General features: G+C 46.7%; 3 protein-coding genes across 3 annotated transcripts; 2 read left to right on the forward strand and 1 right to left on the reverse strand.

Moving 5' to 3' along the window:
- Positions 1–5: 5 nt before the first annotated feature.
- Pmar_PMAR000087 (Ethanolamine-phosphate cytidylyltransferase, putative) lies at positions 6–3,133 on the reverse strand. Its single transcript, XM_002781659.1, has 13 exons — positions 3,049–3,133; positions 2,850–2,916; positions 2,663–2,803; positions 1,799–1,898; positions 1,670–1,752; positions 1,493–1,625; positions 1,292–1,422; positions 1,111–1,246; positions 963–1,059; positions 848–911; positions 363–525; positions 195–294; positions 6–150 (listed from the first exon to the last, which is right to left on the reverse strand). Exons 1-13 carry the CDS (start codon positions 3,129–3,131, stop codon positions 99–101), a joined length of 1,350 nt encoding a protein of 449 aa, XP_002781705.1. The 5' UTR covers positions 3,132–3,133; the 3' UTR covers positions 6–98.
- Positions 3,134–4,966: 1,833 nt separating this feature from the next.
- Pmar_PMAR000088 (hypothetical protein) lies at positions 4,967–6,346 on the forward strand (the record flags this gene model as incomplete). The annotated part of the gene is made up of 1 exon (XM_002781660.1): positions 4,967–6,346. The coding sequence occupies one exon, from the start codon at positions 4,967–4,969 to the stop codon at positions 6,344–6,346; it is 1,380 nt and encodes a 459-aa protein (XP_002781706.1).
- Positions 6,347–6,487: 141 nt separating this feature from the next.
- On the forward strand, positions 6,488–7,861 carry Pmar_PMAR000089 (hypothetical protein; the record flags this gene model as incomplete). The annotated part of the gene is made up of 1 exon (XM_002781661.1): positions 6,488–7,861. The coding sequence occupies one exon, from the start codon at positions 6,488–6,490 to the stop codon at positions 7,859–7,861; it is 1,374 nt and encodes a 457-aa protein (XP_002781707.1).
- Positions 7,862–10,195: the final 2,334 nt, after the last annotated feature.

Here is a 10,195-nt window from a genome sequence, read left to right on the forward strand (position 1 = left end):
CCATTTATACGCATTTTCTCGGAGGAAGAATCAGCAGTTTCACCAGCAACAAACCTCAACTGTGAAGATAGTTGCTAAGCTAATAAGCGTGATAAGATCTAGGAAATATTCGATGTCACCAATCTGTCCTTATGTTTATTCGCAGTGTACCTTAACACGCACATACGATGATACTTTCCCATGAATAATACTACTCCCTCTCCTTTTCCATTTTGTTCGCTATCACCCTGGCCCTAGCATGCCGTTGCGAATCAATACGCTCAAGAATTCCACTAACAGTCAACGTAGATTCACCTACCGTAAAAACGTCACCAAATAGAGGAAAGAAAATCCATTTTTACTTAATTTACTTTAATGATTACTTTTAATTTCCATCAAAATTCCCATTTCCCGCGGAACTCTATAAGGGTCCATGTTTTTCATAGTTTTCTCTCCAATATCCCGCTCTGTTCCTTTAACAACAACAGACACTCCCAACTGCAGAATGAGATCCTCAGTTTGAGTAAACGGAGCATCTGCCAAAACCTGAAGTCTAAAAATAACAACCCCGTTCGCGCACTATGAAGATTTTGCGCATGCGTATGATACTGCCACATCGAAGTGTTAGCCCACGGTTTTCCTATTTTTCATCATGACAGTAATAATATGCCCTAACATCGTCAAGAAATTCAAAACGACGAAGTTGATTCGATTCAATAAACGATAAACCCGGTGAAAACGGAATATCTACGCCCAAGGTCAAGATAAACGTTGAGGTCATCCCGCCGGGAATTAATAACGTAGCCGGATTTTTTCTCCCAATATAAATCGTTCATTCGACTTCTGTTCACAATAACAACGTTATTACATCGTCAACATATTTACATCCCAGGACGCTCAGAACGCGCTCCTTAAGATTCATACAGGGGTACCTGATAGAGCCAATACCAGGTCACACTTCGAATGTTACAACTACCACTTACACTCCTCCTTTTATTTTGTTAACCACAACATCAGAATGGACACCGACAATCAAATAATCACCGAGCTCACGGGCTTTCTTCAAAGTAGAAATATGACCTGAAACAAAAAATTTCAAATTTTTCCAGAAAAAATATTATTTTCCCTCACCTGCATGGAACATGTCGAAAGCGCCGTCAATATACACAACTCTCTGTCCAGGCTTCTGGGCTTCCACTCGAGCCGAAAAACAAGACACCAGCCTCTCTGTAGGGAAAAACCGCGAGCCCGAGCTCACTGATGGTTCCTGATTCGCGCACTGTGAAGATTTTGCGCACGCGTATGATACTACCATGTCGAGCTGCAAAGTAGCGCTAGATGCCCGTTTCCTGCCCACAACTTTCCCATCGTCCTCGTCCTCATTCAAACTGATATGATGACTCGTAGCAAGGATCATCGCTCTACCCACGATATCACTGGTGCCTACAAGTGGGTAACCGAAAGGTCCCCGGATCGAACCCCACACCCGACACCATAACCCTGTTATTATTACTGACTCCCTCAGTTCTCGGAATACTCTTGTATTTTCCAGCCGCTTTAGCGCTCGCATACACATCCTTACCATCTACGAGGCACGGGTCATCTCCATGAATTATATAATCAATTTTATACTCATCGAATAATACCTATGATAACCGATGACCACAACAAGGGCAGATAATATCCTCACATTCTGAATGTACTCGGGCGTCATAATGTACGGACTTTTTGGTATCACTTCATCTACCCACACACAAGCTCTCACAGCTTCACCTAACATCACAAGTAGCTCTCCAAATTCATACCGTAAAAGGCTCACATCGTTCGTCGTCGGTAAGAACCGGCGCGGTTCCTTTACATTCTGCTATAGTCTCACTAGAGTTAACTCCTACAATAAGGCAGTCTCCCAAACCTCGAGCCTGACATATAACAACTCCATAACGGCCAAGTGGAATATACTCTCTACTATGTGCAGTAGAAATTGTATGAAAATCCCAGGAAACACCGTTTAAGGTGAAGTGACGTAGTACTTCATATAAACTATAGGACATGCATGATTCCACGATCGATGACACAATTGTTTTCCGCGTAGTGAATTGCAATACTGTTTTTCATATCACTAGGGTGAAACTCCATTGAAGCGAAGTACCAATCTTGTCTTATACTATGTACTATACATATTAGTACATATTACTGTATATATTCCCTCTCCTACTAGGACTGGTACTATGCATCAATACAACCAGTAGATCTCAACCGTGGAAAACATAAAATTTCAGTACATGCTAATTTTCGCTATTATAAACTACAGAGTTTCTTTCTCTTTGCTGTACGCTCTATTGAGATTCAGGACGAGCGGCTGTGGCAAATATCCGTCTTAAAATCACGCCTCCAACCACAACCGTGTCGTTCTGTAGTAGCCGCATAGCAGACGAGAAATTCACCCAATGTATTCAACAATTCATGACATATCGTGGTTCCGATAGTGAGCAAAAACCATATGAGCTGCGAGATCCATGCTAGGAAATACTCCCTGCTTCAAAATATGCACATGGTCAACTACACATGTGTTGGTGATGACAATATAGAAATTTTTCGGGGAAAATTCTCATTGGTATCCCTAAACTCATATTCAAAACCTGCTGAGGTCAGCAGGTGAGGAAGGCAAACACATACTGCTTACAATTCTGAATGCATTCATATGTCCATAATGCATGAGGTCGAAGGCGCCATCCATGAACACTCTAACTGGCCTGTGATGGTCCTCAGGAGTAGACGGCTCCTTCTCTTTTTCAGTGGAGTGGGCGTAACCCGGTATCTCCCGCTGAGATAAGTGACAATAAACCTTCTTCCCTAGTAGCGTCATTCACCTCCAATTCCTTCTGCAACTCAGCCACCTTGCCCCTGAGACGATCAATGTACAGTTTGGTCCGATACCTAAGTTGAGTTTATGCAACCGACACGTGTTCAATTATTTTCCTTCTATGGCGATTCAAGTCGATACTCCGCGCATTAGCATAATGAACATCTCGTCTATGGGAAAAAGGGCAGCACTTCCCGTAAAATTACGAAGCATAAAGTGCCGCCACCCCAACGAGTGCACCAACGCCCAGGTAGAGTCGTTGTGAAGTCAGATCAGTACGGAGTGACATTCCGGAAAAATACTGTGAGTGATTTTCACAATTCGCACATACGTTTAATCGGTTTGGAAATTCAGATTTATGAAGGGTCATGTTCAATGTACAGGTGGAGTATTGAGATCCTCAATTCACTTTGTGGAGCCCCACCACACAAAGATGGAGGAGTTTCACTCGCACTTGGAAGATTCCCCGCGTATCTCTGATGGTAGCACATGTCACATGCATTGTTATTCCGAGGTACGAGATAGACGGCGTGATAGACGTGTAACGGGATACCATAACTCTGTGAACTCATCCTTTCTAACATATTGAGTTCCATCCCATATTTCTAGGGCAGCTGGTTGAGAGGGAGTTTCCCAGTCGCGCTTAGGGGCGAAGCGAGGAAGCTCCCACGAAGCCATGTCATGTCGCGCGCCGCTGGCAACATTTCCGGACATGCAATTTGATACTCCCCGTCTCTCAACTCCTCGTTGAGTGACGACGACGATCTATATCATTTTTCTAAGGAGAGTGTAAGAATTCTAAGGAATACTTTTCGCTCGCCCTCTGCGTTTTTCTAAGGGGAGTTCGGCAATGTCCAAGGGAGTTCCGTTTTTCCCCTAAGGAAACCCCTCAGCTCTCACACTGTCCACTCTTCGGGTTTTGGGTGATGGTCGCCCGAAGGGCGACCTGAGTCGGGTTTCGGGTTCACGGAGGTTACGCTCTTGCCTTGCGATTGGCTTTTTTTTCTGAGGCCTTGGATAACAGCTCTCACCCGGATAACAGCTCTCACCCGGACAACAGCTCTCACCCGGATAACAGCTCTCACCCGGATAACAGCTCTCACCCGGATCACAGCTCTCACCCGGATAACAGCTCCCCAAGGTTCTTTTGCGGTCCGGCCTATCCCCGATAAGTGTTACACTCGCTGACTGTAACACTACAACTCGTGATGCTCTCATACCCCCTCCCCCTTCCACTTAGCAAAAACTGGTCTAACTCTCAACGCGACTCTCTTAAGTCTGGGGCTATTGATGCATCGTTCTACGTATGCTAAGGATGCCCGTATCCAAATAAATCGGCGAGTAAGCCGACAGTGTGTTGAAGACGGGACTTCTTTCCCGCACATTTGGTAAATTAAGCTGTAATCACAGCTTAATTTTTCCTCACTTTTTCCTTAATTTTTCAATACAACACTTGTAGACCTTGTATACTCCCGTCTCAGTGCTTTTGCTTGTGTAAGCCTCCTGCAGCCGGGTGTCGAAGAGTGTTTGGAGTCGAGACTTCAGCTCTTTAGGCCATCTACCTCCGCCCTCAAATGGTAGACTCAGCCGTGTGAGAACCAGCCCATAATACGGCCCCGGCGCCATTAAATTGGAAATCACCCTTAAAGAGAATTTCAACTTCATCTGCTTCAGCTTCAACCCTGCCTCCCCTAATTGAAGTTTACTTGCGCAACTGGGCTGCCGCTGATGACTCGGCCCCACATCGAGTCATATCACACAACACATTGTGTAGTCTACACAGTGCAGATTGCATAGAGGCTTTGTTGTAGAGCTACGTTTGGATAAGCTTGCACCTCCTGTAAAAGCCGTGCCGCCCTACCTGAGGTGTGACGCGACCATCCTTAGACTTTGCAGACCTCCTTAGAAATCTTCGCGTTATCCTTAGATTTTTCCGGCTTCCTTAGGAAATGCAGACCTCTTAGAAAACTTACACTCTCCTTAGATTTTTGCTGTTCACCTGACGACGACGATCCCACAGCTGAAAAGCGCACAAGACGGCACATTTTCTAGCGAAGCGAAGCTTTGAACGTGCGTGAAATCTCGTGTCGCGTCTCAGACATTCCTATTTTTACGCAGTTTGTGATGTTTTTTCAGCCACTATCCTCATCTGAGAAGCCTCGCGTGCTGATCATTGGTGGCGGCTTCGGTGGTATGTGTGCTATCGAACAACTGTGCAGTGAGTTCGACGTCACTCTTGTTGATGCCAAGGAGTATTTCGAGTTCACTCCGGGCGTGTTGCAGGCATATGGTCAGCCTAACTATCATACCAATCTCTCCTTCAACTATGGTCCCGTGATCGAGGAGAAGCTCGGTGGGAAATTCATCTTTGGTGAAGTGAAGTTTCTTGATGAGGCCCGCAAAGTTGCCAGAGTAAAACCTATCTGGTGCAGGGAGGTCGACGTTGCTTTCGACTACTGCATTGTGGCAACTGGGTGTAAATTTGGTCTCACTTCTAAGTGGGGTGAGACGCCGTGGGATGCTACCTCCCTTGAGGACGCTCGTAAGGAGAGCCAATGGCCTCAGTTCGACGAACGCTATTTGGCTGGTAGACGAGCTCATATTTCTAATGAGCACGATAAGCTCACTGAACTCAATAATAAAGGAGGCGTAGTTGTGGTCGTCGGTGGAGGTCTTGTTGGCATTGAGTGGGTTACTGAGATGGCCCACTACTACCCTAATCTCCAGCTGCACGTGGTTGATGCTGGTCCTACTATTCTACGCAATCTACCCGATGCGGCTCGGTCTTACTGTGAGGCCGCGTTAAAGCAGCTCGGCATTGAAATACACATTGCCCATTATACTCAAGAACCCGACTTCTACCACAAGCTCGGGCTGAAGAGAGATCCTGATTGTGTGTACGAGTGTATGGGCGTCAAAGCAGGTAACTATTTTATGCCTAAATGTACTTTAACAAGTTTCAACCCTTGTAAACCCGACTGTCTCGAGACCGATCGTAAAAGACTCGGCCCAGGTGGCGGTGGCTGGATAAGAGTTAATAAAAAGCTCCAGGTTCTCAGGGTCGAATCTGATGGTTCTGAGGTCCCCTTTGGTGATGGCTCTGTATTTGCAGTCGGGGATTGCAACCTTTGTTCGGAGCTTCCTATGATTCCGAAGCTCTGTTTTCCTACAGAACAACAGGCGTATAATGCCTCTCATAATGTTCGTGTAGCAGCTGGGTTCACTAAGAGCTGGCGTGAGTCTCTTTTTGGTTATCCTGGTGAGCTGGTAGATACCTGGACTCCCTGGGGTGCTGGTTTTTATGCAGTGTCTCTCGGTCCTTATGATGGGTGTTTTGTACTGGGGGCAGTAGCTGGCGCTCATCCAGGCTATATGGCGCTCTGGGGGCGACCAGTTGTTCTTCAGAAGAAGATGATTGAAATGACAAAAGTTGATGAGTATAGGCGCGGCGTCGTTGGCCGTAGCATCTGGTATATGGTGCATCGTGTGCCCCTCATAAATTGAGTCATCTTAGTCTTCTTTACGTGTCTTAAATTTCGACAATCTTATCTACTGCTCCTTTTCTGTATTGCCGGAGAGTAAGTCAAATGTTGAGTTCCCCTCCTCTCTTGGTTGTGAAAGTCTTCAGTCCGTTTTTGTTAAGGTATGCTCGAAAAACGCAGAGTTCTCATCGTCGGTGGTGGTTTCAGTGGCCTGTTTGCGGCTTCTGAGTTGGCCTCTCGTTTTGAGGTCACTCTCGTTGATGCCAAGGAGTATTTTGAATATACTCCTGGCGTTCTGCGAGCATTTGTTCACCCTGGCCATCACTACAGTCTCACATTCATTTACTCCTCGGTCTTGGAGGGGAAGATGGGTTGCAAGTTCATTTTTGGCGAAGTGAAGACGATCAACGGCCTTCACAAGTACGCCTCAGTGAAGCCGATGTTCTCTTGCAGCACGCAAGAAGTCTATTTTGACTACTGCATTATAGCGTCAGGTTGCAATTTTGGTGTCATGAACAAGTGGGGCGCGTCCTTGTGGTTTCCAACTATTCACGAGGATGCACGCGAAGAGTCCCATTGGAAGCATCTGGATGAGCGCTTCCTCTCGGGCCGTAGACTTCACATCGTGGAGGAACATGAGAAACTGAAAGAGCTTAACGAGCGCAGTGGCAGTGTCCTGGTCGTGGGTGGTGGCTTCATCGGCGTTGAATGGGTTACTGAACTACAACACTATTTTCCTAACCTCAAGCTCCACATAGTAGACTCCGGACCGAAATGTTTGGGTCCCCTTCCAGAACGTGCGGCCGAGTACTGTGAGGCTTATATGAGGGATAGAGGCATCAAGATATCCTATGGTCGTTACAAGGATGACCCCGCTTTCTACAGACAAATCGGCATGGAGAATCAGCCTGACAGTACTTTCGTTTGTATTGGCGTAAAAGCATCGAATTATTTCATGCCACCAAATACGCTCACATCCTACAACCCTGACGCTCCAGATAAGATTGAAAAAGACCCCAAAAAATGTGGTCCATGTGGCGGTGGATGGATCAGAGTCAATAAGAAACTGCAAGTTCTACAGATGAACGACGACCATCGACTCTCTCCCTTCGGCGGAGGGTGTATCTTCGCGGTTGGTGACTGTAACCTGTGCCCTGACCTTCCACCTATTCCCAAGATCTCTTATCCCGCAGAAGAGCAAGCGTCGCATGCCTGTTGTAACATACGCATTCTCGATAGTCTCGAGCACAAGGGCGCTTCGGTCACTCGCTATTGTGGTCTCTCTCGTTTTTCTGATCTTCGAGACACATGGAAGCCTAAGGGCGCTGGCACTTTCGCTACCTCTCTCGGCCCAAGTGATGCCTGTCTTGTCATGGGCGCCAGTGAGAAGGGCAAAGGCAAGATAGTGCTGAGTGGAAGACCTTCGGCAGCTTTGAAGGACTTCATCGAGTACTCCAAGGTCAAAGAGTGCAAGTCTTCATGGCTTGGCAAATTTGCTTGGCATTTTGTACACAGAACTCCCTTCGTCAACTATTGATTGACATTCCAACTTTTTTAATGCCACTGTTGTCTGAACTTGGTCCAGGCTATGATGTTATCCAAAGCGGATCAATGCTCGAAGTTGAGTCTCGTTTAATATCGATTATTCCAGATGAGATGACTTGGATTGAATACTAAATACATGACTGAATACGACAGCATTCGAACATGTACCGCAGCGCTGTCGAGATGTTTCATAACCGATGGACATGTGTGACCGACAGCCTGATCAACCGATAACTCGGTGGACACGGGGCTTTTGAAGCCACGATATATCACTGCTTAAATCATTAGTTGATATTTTACGAGGGCCATCCTCCGAGTGATACTCGCCTTCAACGGCTACATCTGTCATCCGAACTGGCTCAAATTCTCTTCACAAGTTCTTAGAGGCATACACCGAGTTGGAGTCTCCGTCGGCGGTTGAGGGAGCGAAGGATCTCGATGACTGATATCATGCAAGCTCATCATCACAACCGCGTGGTTGGACCACCAAGTGGTCACAGAGCGTGAGGGTGACGGAAGCGACTTTCTCCTCACCCCTCTTGGCCATGAGTCCCTTCCATCGGAGGCGCGGCTCGAGACTCTCGAGCCAAGAACGCTATTGTCACTGTTAGCGCCAAGAGGCCCAGCAATCAGTGCCACTGATTCAGTGGGAAGAAATCAAGGTGATCCTCGAGGGCTCCAGCCTACTCAGTTGGCTCCGGGTCATCCGGATCAGCTCCTCAAATGAGTGCTATTTATTAGCAATAATACATATAACCAGAAGGGCTCATAATATTAGAAAATAATAATAGAAAAAACGTTAGATTATAAAAGGAGTTTCCAGACTCCTTGCAGACTGTCGGGCAGTCACTGTCCTGTCGTGATCAGAAAACGGTGTTCAGAACACGTCGGGCAGAATCTCGAGCTAGACTAGCTGAGCTAGTCTAGCTCGTGTTATCAACCAACACAAATGCGAAATATGTATCGGCGATCGACAGCCATTCGGGGTTCGTTGCAATTCGCACAACACTGAATACGCCTATCGCCTCAGATGTCACTGACATCATGTCAGTAATTTGCTCTCATCATTGGCGTCACGACTTCTCATAATGGGGAGTCAGCACACGTCGGTCGAGCTCCATAGCATCACTGCTGGAGACATGGGACACCGTTCACTTGACCACATCAAGGGGTAGTTCGTTCTGCAATGGAAAGATGGAAAGACTCCATCATTTCGTGAACGAATACTTGCGAACCCACAATAATGGTGAGGGAACGACGTATACGCGTTTCTCCGAGTTGTCTCGCAAAGCGGTGAGATTGTGGAGCATTACGAGAAGTAAAGAGAGTAGCCCACATGGGATGATATTCCGCTTCCAGACGGATCCTGGAACGCATGCGCCTCGTGAATGCAGGGCCGATTACGAGTATGTCCGACAATGTTTGGTTCCGTACACAGCCCCGAAGCTTTCTGGCTCACCGCGAGTCCTATATCACCCTCCAATTCAAGGTGGCAACCTGGAAAGGTGTTGGATAGCTACCGTTGTGCCAGTTTAGCTAAGTGTTGTATTCATATGTTGCTCTGTGTGATACTGGTGAGACTCCTAGCTTTGTCCCTATTTGCGACTAGTCTTTATCTCCCATCTACTGCAACTATTCATTCCACCGACGTTAGACTACTCCCACTATCGCCCAATGCATCCTCGTCGTCAAAAAGGTCGAAGTAGTGGAAGTTGACAAGATTCCTGTTGAGAAGCTAGTAGCTACTCCGCTATCTGAAAGAGGAGGGCATGTGCTGCCACATCGTGGCAATGCTTGCTTGCACACGTGCCAGAAGATGTGCGACACAGCAGAATCTGCTGTGTCGCACACCTTCTAGCACGATTTCTCCTGGGCAGATCTCACTCATCCCGAATCGATCGAAGCTGCTCGTCCTCAAAGTTACAAACATTATTTACAATCATGGATTGTTGGTTGCCTTCAGTCGGGAACACGAGAACGATATTCTTGAAGTTGAGTATCTACAAGCTACCACAAGTTCTACAAATGCCCCCATTGGGGATACAGAGCTGGTTGTGCGCAATCTTGTTCATTCGTAGCGTTCCACGTGAAGTAGGCGAGTTGATCGATCTTGGTAGAACAGATGGACTCCGGAATGAAAAGGACTTCTGAGATCTCTTCTTTGGATAGTATTAATATTGAACTTCGATAGCATTTAGTCCCGATGCTAATGTTGGTTTGTTCACCAGTGGTGATTGACTAGATCAAGAAAGCGCTACACTGAGTGTTGCATAGTGCACTCCTATCATTTCTTCAGTTGAAGCAGACCAGTTCGAGTCTCAAGCAC

The sequence above is a fragment of the Perkinsus marinus genome (assembly GCF_000006405.1).
Source record: "Perkinsus marinus ATCC 50983 genomic scaffold scf_1104296941728, whole genome shotgun sequence".
In the NCBI taxonomy this organism is placed as follows: domain Eukaryota; phylum Perkinsozoa; order Perkinsida; family Perkinsidae; genus Perkinsus; species Perkinsus marinus.